The sequence below is a fragment of the Azolla caroliniana genome, unplaced genomic scaffold, assembly GCF_043228905.1.
Source record: "Azolla caroliniana isolate FFs.n. ecotype wild unplaced genomic scaffold, voAzoCaro1.0.p SCAF_11, whole genome shotgun sequence".
Classification (NCBI taxonomy): Eukaryota; Viridiplantae; Streptophyta; class Polypodiopsida; order Salviniales; family Salviniaceae; genus Azolla; species Azolla caroliniana.
The window spans coordinates 810,761-829,710 of NW_028230446.1; the positions used below are offsets into that span (position 1 = coordinate 810,761).

At 46.0% G+C, this 18,950-nt stretch overlaps 1 protein-coding gene across 1 annotated transcript; it reads right to left on the reverse strand.

Moving 5' to 3' along the window:
• Positions 1-15,980: 15,980 nt before the first annotated feature.
• On the reverse strand, positions 15,981-18,866 carry LOC147857525 (ribosomal RNA small subunit methyltransferase-like). The gene is made up of 2 exons (XM_087327696.1): positions 18,361-18,866; positions 15,981-17,172 (listed from the first exon to the last, which is right to left on the reverse strand). The coding sequence occupies exons 1-2, from the start codon at positions 18,835-18,837 to the stop codon at positions 16,432-16,434; spliced, it is 1,218 nt and encodes a 405-aa protein (XP_087183822.1). The 5' UTR covers positions 18,838-18,866; the 3' UTR covers positions 15,981-16,431.
• Between the last annotated feature and the right edge of the window lie 84 nt (positions 18,867-18,950).

The following is an 18,950-nucleotide window of genomic DNA, read 5'->3' on the forward strand; positions in this document are numbered from 1 at the left end:
TTGCTTGGGGGGTGGTCGAGTGGATCGACACCATTCGTTCTCTCTCTTTCTCTTATTTATCTATCATTTATTTCCTTATTTCACACTTACATTAGAAATAATCTCTAACACTATGCATGTTGGATTTTGCAAACAAAAAAAAGAAGTTAATTTATGGAGGATGTCGAGATAACAACCTCAACCACACACCTCGTACATGAACATATACACCTTGGGGCTTGGGTAGATGCCAAATGAAGTGCTTGTCACATATATGTCATATCGTATGGTTATTTGACATTCTAGAGTTTTGGTCATTACGTGTAATATGTCGTGTGGTGTAGCTTAGCACGAGGTTATTAGAAGTTCTAGAGTCTTGCCACTTGTATGGTATGTCATATTGTATGATTTAGAGAAGGTTGTTAGAAGTTCTCGAGTCTTGCTACATATATTTTGTATGACATAACATAAGTTCTAGACTATTACCATATATATGGTGAATAGAATGGCATGCATTACCCTCATGAATAATGTATAATGGGATCCTTACCATGTTGCGAGGGTTTTACAAGGCATCACTAGAGTGACCATTAGCTTTTACACTTTTACGATAACAAGAAACGTTGCTCCAACATGTCTTGTTATCGTAGATTACGCAATCGTGTGGTGGGGTGCAATAGTTGGAAAGTTAGGGACTTAATTTGTGCCTTACATGAGCCAATAGTTACATATTTATTGGATCGGATTCTATAATTCTATTTATGTTAGTGGCATCAATGATAATTTGAGACTCTTCTAGAGACGTAATGAAATCATTGCGTTAGTTCTTGTGTTCTTCTCTAAAGTCGTGGGCTAAGTAGTTAGAGACAACAAGCTCTCATCGGTGCTCTCTAACTTATTTTTTGCAAATAACACCCAACCTTGAAAATGGTTGTCTTGCATACCTTACTCATGTGCTTGAGTGTTTAGTTGTTGTCAAGGCTCATCTCTAGTATTGAGTTTAGCCAAACTTTTCTATGGCAGTGCAAGTAGAAGTGCACTGACAATTAACTACAATTGTGATTCAAGTGGTGCAAATGCATTGCTAGTGATAGAGTTGTTACTCAAGTGTTTCCACTCAAAACATGGCATTCCACAATGCCACATCCTTGGATACGGCCTTTGTTGACCATATGATGGGTGTGAACATGGGCATCCCATTGTTGCATGAGATGATAAGTTAGGTTTAGTTTGTGGTGATCAAAATATACAATTGAGTCGTCAGAAAGCAACATGTGGCTTGAGTATCCAAATAATTTTTGCTAAGCTAAAATGGTCATTCACCATCATTCTTTACAAAACAAATAACTACTATATAGACCGATAGCTTTAGGGTGAGCATAACCTAATCTCCATGGCTGCAGCTAACTAAAAAGCCATAATGTATTATTTAAGTATATCCTAAATAATACATTATGGCTTTTTAGTTAGCTGCAACCATGGAAAAATAAGCAAGATTAGGAAAAATAAAGGGGCCCTTGAAGAGAAAGGGTACTCATTTAAGCCTAAGTTGATCCTTTGTCAATTGACAATGGATCTAATTTTTATGGCCAAACTTTGGGATGTCACCTAGTCAAAAACATAAAGAGAATGTGTGAGTGAGTGATTCAATAAGTATGTTGGCCATAAGCTTTAATTTTGCACAACTTACCCTTGTATTTATGTTTTATATTTTACTTTGACCATATGTCATTCTCTTATGACACATGTATTTTCGTTAAAATTCCTTGCACTTTGTTATTCGCTGGCCGGACAAGGCCTAACACAAGGTGTCACGGAGACACTTCACCAAAGGGTGATTACGGCATAGGATTAAGATTAAACGATTACACCGACTTAAGCAGGTTACACGATTAGAGTGCTTTGGTTAATTACACGCGTAAGATATAACAGTAATTACAGAACGGAAATCAAGACAGAAGTATAAACATCATAAGCTCTATTAATTATCCGCTGCCATTACAATGGGGTCCGGGCCTTTAAATAGGTTTCCGGCCCGTAGTACAAAACGGTGCCTCTCGCACCTATTCGGGATCCGTCCGGATCTGGAACGGCATACCGTTTCCAGTCCGTCCGTCCACACTATGCTTATTACAACCATACTTAATTAATTCCTTCACTCCGTATTTTGGACTCCTTGCCGGCCGGTAACACATGGCACGCCCGTGGGACAGTACCTTGTACGTCGAACCCTTCTTGGCCCCTTCATTGTTCACCCAAATTGTCCAAATTACTTTGTTCCAGAATTTCCACTTGTTCTTCCGGTTGTGGTTGCTGCGGCTGTGCTTGCTGCTGCTGCTGTGGTTGCGGTTGGGACTGATGCTGCTCCGGCTGCTCTGCTTGCTGCTGCTGCTCCGTTTGTTTCTCTGACTCCGGCATCTCCGTTTGACTGCTTCCGGTCCGGTCTCCTTCCAGTAACGGTTCCTCATCACTGAGGTTGACCGTAACCGGTTCTCGTGCTTTCTCTTCCCGGATCCGGGACCTCTCGTAGCTTTCAAACTGGATCTGCGCCTCCAGCCTGTCGTCGTCCAGCTGAGCTACAAGTTGCCGGACTTGCCCTAGTTGGTCGTCTGCCAAGGCTTGAAAGTCCTCGGCCAGCTCATCCCTTATGCCGGTGAAGTCTTCGGAAGTCAGCATATAACAATCATCTCCCTCCTTCCGCCGGTTCTCCACATCGGCCCGGAGCAATTGGAGTTCTGCCGCGTTCGTGGCCCACTTGGTCCACCATTTGACGGAACCGTTGTCAATCAAGCTCTTGGTCTGGTTCAACCAGGCCCGCATGATATCCTGGATGCGAATTGCTCCCATTTGCGCTCTGCTTTCCACCACTTGTCGCTCCTCCTTCAACTGCTTGATGAGATTCGCCGTATCCTCCGCCTGCTCTCTGTAGCGCGTCAGCTGCCCTTGATATGTCGTTTGCAGCCTCTGCAGTACCTTCGCCGCCCTTTCTTTTTCCGCCTGCTGTTGCCTGAGGAGCTCTGTCCGAACCTTCTCCGCCTCTTCCAACCGTCTTCTGGTTTCCGCTTGTTCCTTGGCGAATGCGGTTGCGGTCCGATCAACTGCTTGCCGGAGCTCATCCGTCCGTTCCTTGTGCTCCGTTTGCAACCGTTTATACTCCCGGTGCAAGTTCTCAAATTCCTCTGTTTTTTGTTTGAGCTTGCCGTTGATCTGGCGATGGTTCCGGTCCTCCCGGTCCTTTACCTGCCAGAGTTCCTCTTTCAGGCGCTCTACTTCTGTTTCGGCGTTCCTCCGGAGCCTGTCCTTCTCTTGCAGCATTTTCTCCTTCTCCTCCTTGAGCCGGTCGTACGCTTGGTGGCCCTTCCGTAAACTCTCCTCGGCCCGGCGTAAATTGTCAGCAGTCTTCTTGAGTTCTGCCTCAGCTGCCGTCTTCAACTCTCTTTCGCGGCTCCTCAACGCTTCTTGGGCAACTAGCTCATCCTTTAAATCCGCAAGCTCTTGGGCTTGTGCCGCATTTCTCTCCGGAACGGTTTCCGTTGCCGGGGTCTGATTGCTATGTACAGGTTGATCTGACACTTTATTCTGTACATTGCCCGGAGTCACCGGTGCTTGGACTTGTGTTGTCAAAGCCAATTGAGCCATTTCCCTTGTGACCCTGTCCAAGTCTTGTTCAAGGCTCCGGATTCTGGACCGGGCCGTCTCTAGATCTACGGTTGTGACGAGCAACCGTTCTTGGTGCGCTCTCTCCTCCGCCTCTATATACTCGACCGCTCCGGCGATTTGCTCGCCTACCCACCGTAGCCACATGCTACTGGTGCCTTGCTGCTGTACTGGCCGGGTCGGCTCATTCACTGTGGAATTGTCTGGCCTGAGTGCCTGCATATGCCGTTCTGGTTCTACTCCTTGGCCGCCGTGTGTGCTGGCTGGGCTCGCCGGCTGTTGAGTTCCGGTTCTCGCCGTCTCCGAAACCGTTGGGATGACTTCTTCTATAGAAGTCGACAAGGCCGGTTCCATACGCACCGGTTCTGGTTCCTCCCTTGTGGTTTGCTCAGGTTGGGTTGGGGGCGTTTCTTCCTCTCGCGGGTATGACCGCTCCCCTGCTGTCCCGGCGGTCCTACTTCTTGACCGTCGTTGGAGGTGCTCTTCTGCCTCCTCCGTTTCCTCTTCCTGGGTAACGGCATGTTTCTGTGCCGTCAAGGGTTCCGGTTCCTTCTGTCCCGGTCGCCGTATGGTTATCTTAACGGGTCGGACCGGTGACACCTCCTCCGGTTCTGGGACCCGTTTCTTCCCTTTCGTCGCCTTCGACGCCAGCAGCTGCTGTCGTTTGGACGCCGGCTTCGAGGTGCTTCCTTCCGATACTCTTGGCCGCTTCTTTGGCTGAACGGTCTCGACCGGCGGCACGAGCAATGTTATCCACTGAGCTACGGCATGCCACAGCTTCCGGCCCTCCTTGCCGTCCTTTCCTCGTACCATGTCGATTGCCACGCACAAACCGTCTGCAATCAACACCGGCCAATCCACCTTGGTCCCTTCATAGGTGGCTATGATCATCCCTGCCCGATTTTTTGGCATGACAAGGGGTCGGGGGTACACGTGGCCGTACTCATGGAGCACTCGAGCTATCTCCCTGAATAGCGGATCTTCGCCGCCCTGCGTTCGATAGCCTTTGCCGGCAACCGAGTACTCTCCGAAATATCGGATGAGTTGCTCCGAGGATGGGTTATCAATCTGAAAAATACCTCCCTTCGGAAGGCCTGTTAGCGCACGGATCGCTTCCTCTTTGATGACTTCCGTGTCGAGCTCCTTGATGACCCGGTCGGCTTCTCTGTGCGGTGGTGCCTCCATGATGGCCAAGAACCCCTCCAGTCCGTGTTGCCTGAACCATTTCCTGGCCGCTTCCGACAGCGTTTGTGGTTCCATGTCTGCTTCGAGGTCGAGGAAAGATGGCGAGGTGGAGTGGTGATGAGAGTGAGAGCGAGAGAGAGAGCGTTCTGAACGCGGGGGTTCTCTGAGTGCAGGTTCGCGTTTGCTAAGCTTCCACTGCCTTGGTGCTTCTGTGCTTCTTGGCTCGCGAAAAAAGAAGGTCTCCATGCGCTCCTCTTTTTCTCTGTGCGTCTTGGCGCCTTTTTTCGAGCATGCGCACGTTGTGTACCGATTTAGTATTAAGTAACGTGGCGGCTCTTAAATGCCCACTACGTACCTTTTCGCTCCTTGCTTTCACACCCGTTCATACCTCGATTTTTAATGATTTTTTTTTTTTTTTTTAATGACGGTATGTAATCTTACACATCCGTAGGTCCCTTCGGACCCTTACCGTTTTCCTTACGGGTTGCCGTGTCATCCTTCGCCTCTGCTACGGGTTCCCCGTCGTCTTTTTCTTCCATCCGTACCGTTCCCGGTATAGTGCCGATGAGCTGCATAAACGGGTTCTTTGGCATCGGTCCTTTATAGGGCTTTAGTCTAAATCCGTTTACCCACTTGCCTAGTACTTCACCGGCAAGTGTCCCTAACTGATAGGACCCGTTGTATTCCCGTGTCAGCCAATACGGGCCTGTCCATCTGAACCGGAGTTTACCCGGCATCTTGCCCATCCTCGTTTGGAATACTAGCACCGGCTTTCCAATTTCGAACATCTTCTCATTACCTTTCCGGTGACGGTCAACGAACGCTTTCCGTCGTCGTTGCTCCAGTTCCATGTGTAGGATGCTGGCTAGCCGTTGCTCCTCCAGTTCGCATAGTGCTGCTAGCCGCATTTCCTCCGACTTCTTTTCATTCAGCCGTTCCCGTAGTTGGATCCGTAAGCTTGGTACCTGAAATTCCACCGGCATGACCGCTTCTAAGCCGAATGCTAACCGGAACGGCGTTGTCCGGATTCTTGTTTTGTATGCCGTTCAGTACGCCCATAGCGCGCTATGGAGCTTTGTATCCCAGTCCGTCCGGTTTTCATTGACGATTTTGCGGAGAATGTTCTGCAGCGTTTTGTTGGTGGACTCTGCTAACCCGTTCGCTTGTGGGTAGTACGGTGTGCTCCGTTTATGGACCACGGCATAGAACGTTGTTAAGCTTTCCACTACCTGGCCGAGGAAGTGCCCTCCTTGGTCGCTGATTAATTCAATCGGACATCCATATCGGTACCAAATGTTCTCGTACAGGAATTTTGCTGTGGATGACGCGGTATTGTCTCTCAAGGCCTTAGCCTCCACCCATTTAGTGCAATAATCTGTTGCCACGATGACATAACGATTACCCGTTCTCATTGTCGGTGGTTTGAACGGTCCGACAAAATCCAACCCCCACTTCTGGAATGGCTCTAGTGGAAGTACTGGTTGGTGTGGCATCCGTGCTTGCTCCGTAGGCTGGCCCATTCGTTGGCATAGGTCACATTCCTTAGCGTACTTGACGGCGTCTTTTAACGTCGTCGGCCACCATAAGCCGCTCTGCCATACTTTCCTTGCCGTTGCTTCCCCGGCATAGTGTCCTCCGGCAACCCCACAGTGTGCTTCCCGTAAGATTACTTCTTTCTCGTCACTACGGACTGCCCGTCTCCATATTCCATCTGCTCCTTTGTGGTAGAGAGTGTCCCGTAACAGACAGAAATTGCGGCTCTGCACCGCCAGTCGTTTCCTCTCGTCCCGGTTCATTTCCTCCGGTGGCAGGCCCGTGCTTAGGAACTGGTGCATGTTTGTCAGCCACCTATCTTCTGATGCCACCGTGTCGTCCGCTGCCGTTTCCGGGGTGATACAGAATAACTCTGCGTCCGGGAATTCATCCGCTACTCCGTCGCCTGGTTCTCCGGACTCTAACCGGCTCAGATAGTCTGCTACAGCATGCTGGATACCGGGTCGGTGGAAAATCTCGAATTCGAACTCCTGCAACAGCAAGGTCCAACGGGCCAACTTACCGGTCAGGGACGCCTTGGATACTAAGTACAGGAGCGCCGAGTGATCCACATGAAAGGAGAACTTCCTTCCCAATAGGTAATGACGAAACTTTGTTACACTGTAAATCATGCCCAGGGCCTCCCGTTCCGTCGTTGAATAGTTCTTCTCCGCTTGGGACAGCTTCCGGCTGGCGTAATATACCGGCCGGTACCATTTAGGCTCCGTAAGTTGCATTAAGGCGCTGCCAATAGCGATGTCGGAAGCGTCCAGGAACACATGAAACTCCTTGCTCCAATCCGGAGGCTGCACGACGGGTGCTTGCGACAAAAGAACCTTCAGGGCATTGTATGCCTTATCCTCCGTATCCGTCCATTGGAACGGTGTCCGATGTACCGCGGTGTGTAATGGTGTAGCCAAATCAGCCAAGTGACGGAGCATCCGGCTGTGCCACCGGATCTGTCCTAAGAATCGGCTTAGTGCTTTGGCCGTTTTCGGCGCCGGTGCCCCTAGTATCGCATTTACTTTGTCCGGGTCGACCGCAATGCCCTCCTTACTTACAATGTGTCCCAGTAATATTCCACTTGAAACCCCAAAGATGCATTTTGCTGGATTTAAGCTTAGCCGGTATAACCTACACTTTTCAAGGCATAACCGTAGGTGCTGCAAATGGTCTTTTCCCCGGCTATAGACTGCAAAATCATCCAGGAACACCTGCATGAAGGCAGGAATGTATTCGCCGAAGATCTCCATGATGATTCGCTGGAAAGTTGTTGGTGCCGTTTTTAGGCCGAACATCATTACTTCGGCCACAAACACCCCCCATTCGGTGATGAACGTTGTCTTCTCCTGGTCGTCAGGGTGCATCCGGATTTGATTGTATCCGCTGAACCCGTCTAAAAAGCTATACACTTCATGCCCGGCGACGGCATCCAGTACTCCATCCGTAAACGGAAGAGGGAATGCATCCGTAATTGTGGCTGCATTTAGTTTCCTGTAATCTACACACACGCGGATTTTACCGTTCTTCTTTGGGACGACGACGATGGGGCTCAGCCACGTCGCTTTCTTCACCGGCCGGATGAAGCCCACTCTTAGGAGTTTGTCGATTTCCTCCTTCACTTTGGCGGCGTAGTTGGGGTTCATTCGGTAACGTCTTTGCGCCACTGGTTTCTCGTCCTTGCCTAAGTGGATCTGATGCTGATATAATTGAGGGTCCAGCCCTCGCATGTCTTCATATGACCAGGCGAATACGTCGCGAAACTCCGTGAGAAGTTTGATCATTGCCGCTTTATCTTCCGGCTTCATTTCTTTGGCGATGTGAACCGGCTTTGATTCGTCCTTGCTTCCTAGGTTCACTTCGTCGAGCTGGGATGTTTTTACCCGTTGGGAAACGGCCATTTCCCGTTCCAACGCTTCCTGTGCTTGCCGTAATTCCCGAATCGCATCTTTGTCTGGTTCGGCTTCGGTTTCATCCCGCTGCGGCAAGTATGGCGCTACGGCTTCAGCCACGTCAATCTCGAAGAGTGGTACGATCTTTGGGTGTTCCTCCAAGTACTGGGCTTCTTCGTCGTCTGCCAACCCTTCGAGCATGTTCACGCATTCCTCATACAGCGGTGTGCATTCCTTACCGTTGCTCGTCCGTGGTTGTGTCGGTACCCGGACCTTGGCTTTTCCGCGCCGGAAGGTAATCATATTTTTCCGCCAATTTTGCTTGATGTGTGCTGTTTTCAACCATGGTCTGCCCAGCAACAGTGGGTACGCGCCTTGCGCCTGTAGCTGCAGCACTACAGCCGAGATGTGAAATGTGTGACCTCCTATGGTGACTTCCAATTTCCGTATTAAGCCCGTCGGCCGTACAGAGCTCGCATCCGCCATCCGTAGCCAGAACGGGCATGGCTCCCATTCATGTATACCCAAGGCATCACACGTGCGGAGGCTTATTACGTTCACCCCGGAACCTCCATCGATTACGGTGCCGGGAAGTTCGTGCCCTTTGACAATAGCTGTAATCACCGGACTACTAGTGTCTACCACCGACGGTCCCTCCTCCGGATTCGAGAAAAGGACTGGTGCCGGTGGGGCTATACCGTCTGTCATGACCGTTTTTAGCCCTTCCGTAAATCGCGGCACGAGCTGTAAGAGTCTTCCTAATGGCAACGTGATCTGACATTCTTGCAGTGCTTGCCATGTCTCGTTTTCTGGGTGGCTACCGCCGGCACTCCCTATGGTATTTGCCTTTTGCCGTTCCGCGTCCGCGACGTTCCTTTCATTGGCTTCCTTCACCCATTCCGTCGCCTGCTTCCGTATGGCCTCTTGTGTTTCCCACTCTTTGGCCATGCCTTTCGACCGTGTGGTTACTTGCTGTATATCCGGCACTTCCGGAACCACCATATTGACTGTCGGTCGTTTATCGTAGCTCTTTGCCGGGCACTGGTTATTGTAGTGGCCTTCCTGCCTGCAGTAATAGCAGTACTCTTTACGGGTATTGCTGGATTCAGCTTTGCTGGTATCTGGAGTCGGTCCCGTAGTGAGTGGTGTGTTCTGTGTCGGTTGGCTCCTTGGGGTTCCCTGTTCCGGGTCCCTAGTGTGACCACCTTTCTTGAAATTACGTTTCTTATTATTCTTTTTATTTCGGTAGTCCGGTCGTGGTGGATCGTAAAATCGTCCGTAGTCCTCCTGGTGCCTTCGGTAACCAGGGGAATGGTCTCTGTCGTATTGCTCGTGTCGTCTGTTGGGCTCCCGATAACGGTCCGATCGCTCATACCGGTCGTAGTTATCACGCCGATTCTCGTACCGGCCATCATTCTCTTGTCTGTCTCCGTACCGGACATCCTGTGCTGGTTGGTACCGGTTCATTCTTTGCCATCGATCGTCATCTTCGTCTCGGCTGCTTCTTGGCTCGATCCGTCGGACGGGTGGTGCTTGTCGGTTTAACAAGTTATACTCGCACCGGTCCGTTGTATGACTCTTGGATTGACAAATCACACACTGGGTTCGCATGGTGCACTCCACTGCCGAGTGTCCGGCATTCAAGCAGATTGTGCATTGAATTGCCTGCCGGAACCGGAGATCTTCCTCGGTGGGTAACGCCCGTTGCAGCGTTCCCAGCGTAAGCCATGAGCTTGACTTTTCCATTTCTCTGACCCGGTCAATGACCTGGTCGATGGTGCATCCTCGAAAGTCGATCACCGTACACACCGTGCGTAAGGGTTCCCGGAGTGCGTTTAAAAATATCGTCCGTAATTCCTCCTCCGGGGGTGCACGGGCAAGCTGGCTATGCATTCGTTGGAAACGGATGACGAATTGGGGAATGCTTTCCCTTGCCTCCTGTCGGATCGTATAAAACAGGCCCACCATTGTCGTCTGGTCGACCTCCTTGTGGAAAAAATGCAAGAATTTTGCTTTTAATTCTGCAAAGGTTGTGATGGTCGCCGGGTCCTGCGTCCGCCGCCATCGTGTCGCTGGTCCCTCCAACGTGACTCCGAATTCCGCTATCTTCGAGCGTTCTTCTTCCTCCGGTGTCATTCGCTGGGACGTGTGATTTGCTTCCCATGTCTGCTCGAAGTCATGAACATGCGCTTCCGCGTCCGGATCATCGCGATACTTTGAGTATTGGAACGGCATGTCGTCGTCCAGTATTAGGCCGCGGTTTAGTGGCATTTGTTGATATCTTTCCGGTTTTCTCTCCGGTTCCACTTCTGGTTCTTTTGCCGGTGCTTTTTCCGGTTCCTTTTCCGGCTCTTCTTCCGGTACTTTTGCCGGCTCTTTCGTTGGTGTCGGTGGCTTTGCTTCTTCCACTTCCGGTGTTGGTGGTTCCGGATAGCCCTGGTTGAGTGGTTCCGGTTCTGGAGTCGGTACGGTATCCGACCCGTCGTCCTCCGGGCCGCCGGGGGTATCGTTGCTGCTCCGGTAGTTCGTGTGCACGCTGTATCCCCCTTCGGAATCCGATTCGTAGGCTGAAAAGGCTTCTGCCTCGTTTTCTCCGCTTGCCAGTGCCTCGAGGAGGCGTTCGGTTTCCCGGAGACTACTTAGACTGCTTCCGTCGTCCTGGTCGCGAGTTTGCCGTAACCGAAGAGATTCCTCCGCGACTCTTCGGATCTCGTTGGAGAACGAACGATCCGAGCGAATTTCCTGCGCTGCTTGCTGGAAAGTCTCACGCCGTCTTTGCCGTTCGGCGAGGCGTCTAGCTCGGTCTGTAACCAGGTCGTGCGTTGGTCTCGTCATCCATTAAGCCGTCGTTCGCTGCGAGAAAGCAGGAATCGTGGTCGCCAAAACTGTGTTATTCGCTGGCCGGACAAGGCCTAACACAAGGTGTCACGGAGACACTTCACCAAAGGGTGATTACGGCATAGGATTAAGATTCAACGATTACACCGACTTAAGCAGGTTACACGATTAGAGTGCTTTGGTTAATTACACGCGTAAGATATAACAGTAATTACAGAACGGAAATCAAGACAGAAGTATAAACATCATAAGCTCTATTAATTATCCGCTGCCATTACAATGGGGTTCAGGCCTTTAAATAGGTTTCCGGCCCGTAGTACAAAACGGTGCCTCTCGCACCTATTCGGGATCCGTCCGGATCTGGAACGGCATACCGTTTCCAGTCCGTCCGTCCACACTATGCTTATTACAACCATACTTAATTAATTCCTTCACTCCGTATTTTGGACTCCTTGTCGGCCGGTAACACACTTCTTTATGTGTGATGACGTGAACAATGAATTGTGTGTGTGAATGATGAGATCAATGAGAGGCATGAGATGGTTGGAAGTTTTATGAATATTGGGGACGGATTCCTTGTGAAGGTAAGACTGATACATAGGGTAGGTGGGCGTGAATGATGAGAGTGATGAGTAGCATGATATGGTTGGAAGTTTTTTCAATATCACACTCAAAATAAAATCAAGGCTTATCAGGGCTTGATACTCCGTGTAAGATTGGTACACAAGGTAGGTCCGTTGTAGGAGTCTGTTATGTACACATAACGTAGGTAGGTCACTAATATTTACATAAGTGAATGGTATATTCACTAATGTTATAAACGAACTAATGTGATAGGTGCATGCACTATCATGACCTTGACAACCAATGAATGAAGAGTCTTTTTAGAAAGGCACATCTATTCAAGGAGCCTAGGAAGAGGTATAAATATGAGGCTTAGCTACTCTCATAAGCACATTACGTTGGAAGGTTGTTGCCTTAGACACCGGTGGTGCGTGCTAGGCTTTCATCACAATCATCGTGTTAATATCTTCCAAGGTATTAGTCATCCTAATATCCATTGGTATGAGATGTTAGTAGTAGTTGGCTATGTTTGGATCATAGCTCCGGGGTGGTAAGGTGGAACGTGTTCTTCTATCCAATCTATTCACCTTGTTTTTACTTTATTTTGGTATATTGATTAGTAATAGACTCGTAATAGAGTGTGAGAGATCAAGGATGCAATAAGATCCAAGTAGCTTGAGTAAACAAAATGATCAATTAAGTGGCTCTTATGATCCTCATGGTCTTACCTTGCTTAGTATAATTCCTTTTGTTACACAAACTCTATAGCATGCATGAGTTTTGTGTGAGTATTAGGATAAAAATGAAATAGTAGTTATAAGCAACATACACACATGAAAACTTGCATTACCATTACAAGAGGGGCAAATAACAACCTCCCTTTCAATTGCCTATACTTTTTGGTTAGTACCACCACATTATTTGTGAGTGGAGCCACATAGGTGGTTGTTTGTTCATTAAACTTCGATGCATCATGGTGCTCCAATTAGGAGTGTGTTGCCACTTTGGCCGCCACCATGAGGAGATGAGTTATCTCATCACCTAGATTTTGACAAGTGGGGATTGTGGTTGAGTTGGAGGGCGAGATAATGGTGACCTCCCCACAATAGGGATAGAGTATGTGGTTATAATGTGTTTTGTATCAGATGTGGATTGGTCTCTAGGCAATCACCAAGGGGTTGTGCCACCAACTCTGTGGGGGTAACCACGAGGATGGATTGTTTAGGTGTTATGACAACATTTGGATCGATTGTGAGAGGGGATATTTCAATCATGGTGGCCTAGTGTTGATCAAGGGGGACATGGAGGGAACGTTACACATGTGAGTGAGCTACTACTTTGTAGGTTGCTCAACACCCCCATGGATAAAACATGATGAAAACCATAAGCATTTGTCATGGCATATCTCCTTGGTTCGGGGGCGAAATAGAATTTCTACAACATGGAGCAACCCTTTGAGCTATTTTGCATCAAAGAAGAGTCCAACATGTTCTAGCTTGTTGCCATCTAACACAAGAAAGAAAGGGTTCCCAAGGAAGGAGATGAAAGAGCTAACTACAATTAAAAGCTAGGCCTAACTCAAAGACATGGTGGCCATGCTTGTGGTTGCACATTGTGCAATTAATGACTCACATTAATTGCATCAATTCTATCTTAGTTTAATCAACACCAAAAACATCAAATGTGTTGCTCAATGCACAACTCTTTTGATGACATGTACAAATCCTTCACTCACATTTGCCTTCGAAGTAGCATTAGTAATATTTCCGAATTGAATTGGATCCGATTACATAAAAAGAACTCCTAGACAATCTTATTTGGAGCAATCTTTTAAACTAGCTTTCTTAAAACAATAGATTCCATTCAAGTGCATAACGTCATCATATTTGTCATATTGATCCCTTTGTATGGATGAGATTTTAGGTAACGTTATTATTTTAGGTAATGGTGTTGGATGCAACACATGACTCAAAAGATTGTATTATGTCATATTATGATAGGCTTCGCATTACATGGTTAATTGCATGAACCTAAAGATTCAATGGTACCCACACATTCTTGAGGGAAAATGATTTGACATGTCTCCTAGCTTTGTGAGGAACTAAGGATGGAGTGACAAGATTCTAAAATGTCAACACATCCTTGAATTTTGGCATGATGAGTCTATAATTGAGGACATGTTACCTTAGTTGTCATAGAACTCCAACTTACCCTTGTGATTTGTTGCCCCTTGAATTCAAATGTGGTCAAAGCCTAGACATTTGATTCCCAAATTTGCGAGCCTGACAACATGGAATGTTAGATTGCAAATATTAACCTTCAACAGTAGCCCCAATACAAGGTAAAAATGCTAGAGCACATCAAAGTGAATCTTACTACCCTCATCAACCTTAGTCCTTCAAGAGTCTTGACCACTTCTTCAAACTAGCTCGCAGAAGATAGGAGTTGAGATCACATCGTGGCATCATCACCCGAGTATGAAGATATATCCTATTCAAGGTATGCAATGAAAACTCGATAGAGGATAGAGGATGAATACCACTAACTTTCATGCTTAGCATATAAGGTAATTTACAAGAAGTATAATGACTTGTTAGACAATGTCACATAAACACATGTGGGTGTGCTACTCAAGTGGGACCATGGGGGTCTTGGACTAGGGAGGACACGAAGATTAGGAAGACATGAATGTAGGAGACTCAAACACTCTTGAGGGCTCTAAGGCTAGGACACAAATATAAGAGACTTGAACTTAGCGAAGGATTCGAAGGTATCAAAGGAGTCAAAGGTTGCCAAAGACTCAACGGTAGATGATGTTGACAATGACGCAAACGTAGACAATGATGATCTCGTAGTTAATAGCTAATGAACGAGATTAGCGCATGATTAATGATAAACACCAAGTTTAAATGCCCAAATCACACTACCAGACAATAGAGTTTTGTTACATATGCCGAATCAACTTTACCAAAAAAAACGCCATGAATGCAGTTACTTTAGTTATTTATTTATTTATGAAGATTCACCTTGATATTAATGGAAAGATGCCTAAAGGCTACAAAGAACTCATACATGAAAACACAACCACCATACCCACATCAACCAACATGTCGAATAGCAAAGGCCCTCATGTAGCTACGTAAGAAATTGTATTTACACATCTAAAATAGGGATCCTTCCATAATGGGGAGCGGAAAAAGCCACCTTGGTGGAGCATATCTCTATTTTATTCTCTCCCCCAAAGAGGTGAAGAACTCTACCTACAAACACAACATTTTTCTAAAATTTTGTTGCTTACGAAACACAACATCAGGCTCTCCAGTTATTGCATCATATTGACTTGTTAGAGTATGTCGAATGAGGTTGCTTTTATAAGGTTAAGAAAGTAAACAAAGTTCAAAATGGGGAATGATGGTGACGACTTGGAGCTTCTAGTGAGGGTGAGTTGAGTGGACCGTCGAGTTTGCCACTACTACCGACGACTATGGTGCCTCGATGTCGGAACAATGTCCTCGGGTTGCTCCCTACTCCCTTCGAATGACTGGTAAGCAAACTAGCCAAACCTTCTCACAAAATCGTCCATGTGTAACCAACTTGGTGATGATGAGGATCACAATGACCACCTAAGTAGAAGAAGGGGTAGCCAAGAAGAAGTGAAGACAACGATATACCTCCACGCGAAAATTTGAGGTCGAGCTCCAAAATGGCGAAAAAGAAAAGTCGAAAATGGAGAGCTCTTCTTTCTCCTCAAGCTAACTCCAAAATCACAAAACCTTAAGAAGAAAAATCTAGGAAGACAAAAAAATCGACAAAGAAACAAATGAGACCTCTTCCCCTCCTTTTATAGGGAGAGAGGCACCTCATTTGTATTAAATGCAAATCTTCCTCTTTTTCTTCGAAAAAGAAAAGGAAAATAAATACTCAATTCACACCATGCTATCAAAGATTCAAACTTTGTGCTTAACAATTGTAACCAATAACTCTAACCACTAGACCATCCACTTTTAGCTATTACATTCACATATATAAATTGTCGATACTCTACTTTCTCACGTTATCCACCCTAATTTCTCATATTTTCAACCTTCACGCACACCACATCTCAACTATGCCCAATGTCATATTGATCGCCACCAAGAAGGGTGAGCACATATGTGAGTGCATTATTTTCACACATAAAGTTTCTACCATTAAGTAATGACCTCCTCCTTAGGAGGGAATTGCATACAAGTTGATATGCTTATTTGATCCCATAAGTAAAAATTAGTCTTCTCATGAATAATAAAAAATATATTCTATTCTACATATGGTTGACCAAGTATTTACTCAATAGCATTGGAACTAAGATAAATTCATTCAATGTTGTAGATATAGCAAACAATTACAATTCATGTCTTAGATAAACCAAAGATTAGTGTTATCAATATAAGTAATAGATACATGCTTCTCAAAGATTAAGGTATTATTATAAGCATATTTCTGAAAATTTCCCTAGTTCTGAAATTTCTTGTCCCCTACTAGAAGCCCAATACATGCTATATGCCCATGGCAACCTTAGACAAGCAGTCTTGGACATTATAATGTGTACAAAAGTTAAATCGAAGTAGCAAGTAAAAGGAGCAATAAGCGTCAGGGGCCAGGGTGTTAGGCGAAGTATGTGAACATCGCAAAAAGAACTAAAGAGAGTTCCCCGAAAGATCCCTAACACCCCGAAAAACATCCATTCATAATCTCTCACACGAGTATATTGGTCGCAATATTCTATATAAATATCAGAGAAACATCATGAAAATCTAATCCCTGCCTCATTAAAGGACATAAGAAGCTTTATAAAGTCATCTTGCGTGAGTTTCACAGACCTTTTATTCTCAAAGCCTCCCGTTAACAGGGTACCAATCACTCTCTCTTTAAGCTGTAAAAGCTGTTCAACACTTTTAATAACATTATCATTCCTTGTATCTAGCACTCCATTGCAAGCACTCACATCATCATCATCATCAACATCATCATCAGCATCAGCATCAGCCTCATCGGGAGATTCTCCCACTATAGATTCATCATCGGAATCTAGTACTCCTCCAGACTTTTGTCCAGCGAGCAATGAAATCACACGCTTTTGCCGGAATATTGCACCCAAGGTTTTGTTCTTTCTGCTGAAGCAAATCCGGATGAAATTATCCCACTCTTTACGATCCACTGGAAGGAGAGAAGATCGTGGAGTGATGCAAACCACAGATGAATCAACTTTCGGAGGAGGAGAGAAATTTGCCTTGCTAACTTCCATTATAATGTCGACTTTAGCTAAGAGCTGAGTGTTCACTGAAAGGCGACAAAAATGTGGATCACCAGCAGTTGCAATTAGTCGCTTCGCAAACTCTCGTTGTAGCATTAGAACTGCTGATCGAAACCTTTCTGTGCAGTTCAATAGTTTGAATGTGAGAGGAGAAGATATCTTATAAGGGATGTTTGCCACACACATATCAAATTTCGGAAGCTCCATTCGCATTATATCACCTTTAATAATCTGCACATGAGAAAACCTACAATTAGCAGAATTCATTAGACAAGGTCTGATTCTCAACCATTTTTTGATTATCCAATGCAACATGGTTTTGCAGGAAATAGTGATAACGTTTGAAAGAACATGCATGTCCTGAACATCTAAAAGAGAGTGATCCACTTCAATTCTGATCATGATCCATTCTTTTTATCTAAAATTTGGGATCAGTTTGAAGCTCTCCACTGTGTCCTGTATCATCCTTGCGAACTATTATTCGAAATCCACATGACAGAAAATGTGTCAGTGGGATGGAACCTTACAGCATCCATTCTATTAGCATATGTACTGAGGGTCATTTCAGACAAAAGTCCACAAATGGCACAACATTGCAGAAGGCCTGACCGTCAAATTGAAAAGACTGAGAGACCATTGAAAAACATGTTCTATGAAACTATTCATGTTTCTGTTCTACTGCATCTAAAGATTCATATCAACAAGATGCCTCATTCTTTCTGAAATATTGCGAAGCTCCCTTTGGAGATATTTCTAACTTCCATTTCAAAATCTACGGCCAATTTCAAAAGGTCACAAATGGAAATAAGTCTCAAATTTACGGCCAATTTCAAAACTCGGTTTTGTTCCTGAACACTGATCCAAGGAAATAAATTTATCAGCATCCATTATCAAGTTTCAAATCCAAATTTTACTTCCCAATTAGAAGCAAAGAAACCAGCAAGCAAAAATCAAGACTGAAGGTCCACGACTATAGCTGACAATAGAGATAAAAATATAAAATGGTGGCAAAAAATAAGTTCTGCCAAGGCTTCCAACCACATACTCTTTTTTACTCCTTCACCTTCTATTCAAACAAATGAAGCGAAGAATCTAATGTTCGAGTTGGCATTCTAATAATAAAGGCGACCAGGAAAGAGGTAAGTCATTGCACATCTCTAGTTTCTTCTTGTTTCTAGTCCTTTGAACTTTATTGAACCAACTAAAGCAAAGAATCAGATCTTACAATTGGTATATTCATTCATAATTACACTACACGCAGTTCCTTTTTATCCAACATTCCAAGGGAACAGTTTTTCGTTTATTCTGAAGACTGAAAAGGGTGAATAACGCACAAAGTCAAAGATTGCAAGTCCAAATCCTACCAGAATCAATCGCTTTCTACCAACATTACCAGAGAGAAGAAAAATCATAATTTACCTCTAGTTTTCCTGCGAATTCAGTCTGTTGAGCTCGTCTTTGTAGCTCTTCCACCATGCGAGGATCAACTTCAACAGCAATAACTTTCTTTGCAATCTCAAGAAGTCTTAGGGTTAGGTTCCCTGTACCTGGTCCGATCTCAAGCACCACATCATCGCTTCTAATACAAGATTTTTCCACAATTGCTTCCACAATGTGAGCATTCTTGAGCAAATGCTGACCTTTCCCTTTTCTGCAGACAACAGGCAATGCTGGAGGTAAAGAAGAAACTCCACCGCCGCAACGGAGCTTCCATACCTCGTTTTCTCGTTCGATCCTCCGCATTTGCTCGTCGTTGTAGGAATCCTGGGTGTTAGGGTTTCTTCCATGGAGAGATCGGTTTCTGGCTTTACTGCTGTATCGTGCTTTTGTCTGTGAAATGAAGCTATGAAACCTAGGGTTTTGGTGGGAGAGCCAGGTGGCGCGGAGCTTCGCCATGGATGGATGGATGGCTGCGCTCTCTGTGACACAGTCGAGAAACCCTACAACATGCCCCTCCATTTTTGTTAATTCCCAACATGCCCCTGGCCCACAGGGCCCTGATTCGGCTG

Coding starts and splice junctions, on each gene's coding strand:
- LOC147857525 (XM_087327696.1), bottom strand. CDS start 18,837: ATGGCGAAGCTCCGCGCCACCTGGCTCTCCCACCAAAACCCTAGGTTT. Junction 17,173..18,360: donor AATTCGCAGGAAAACTAGAG/GTAAATTATGAT, acceptor TCTCATGTGCAG/ATTATTAAAGGTGATATAAT.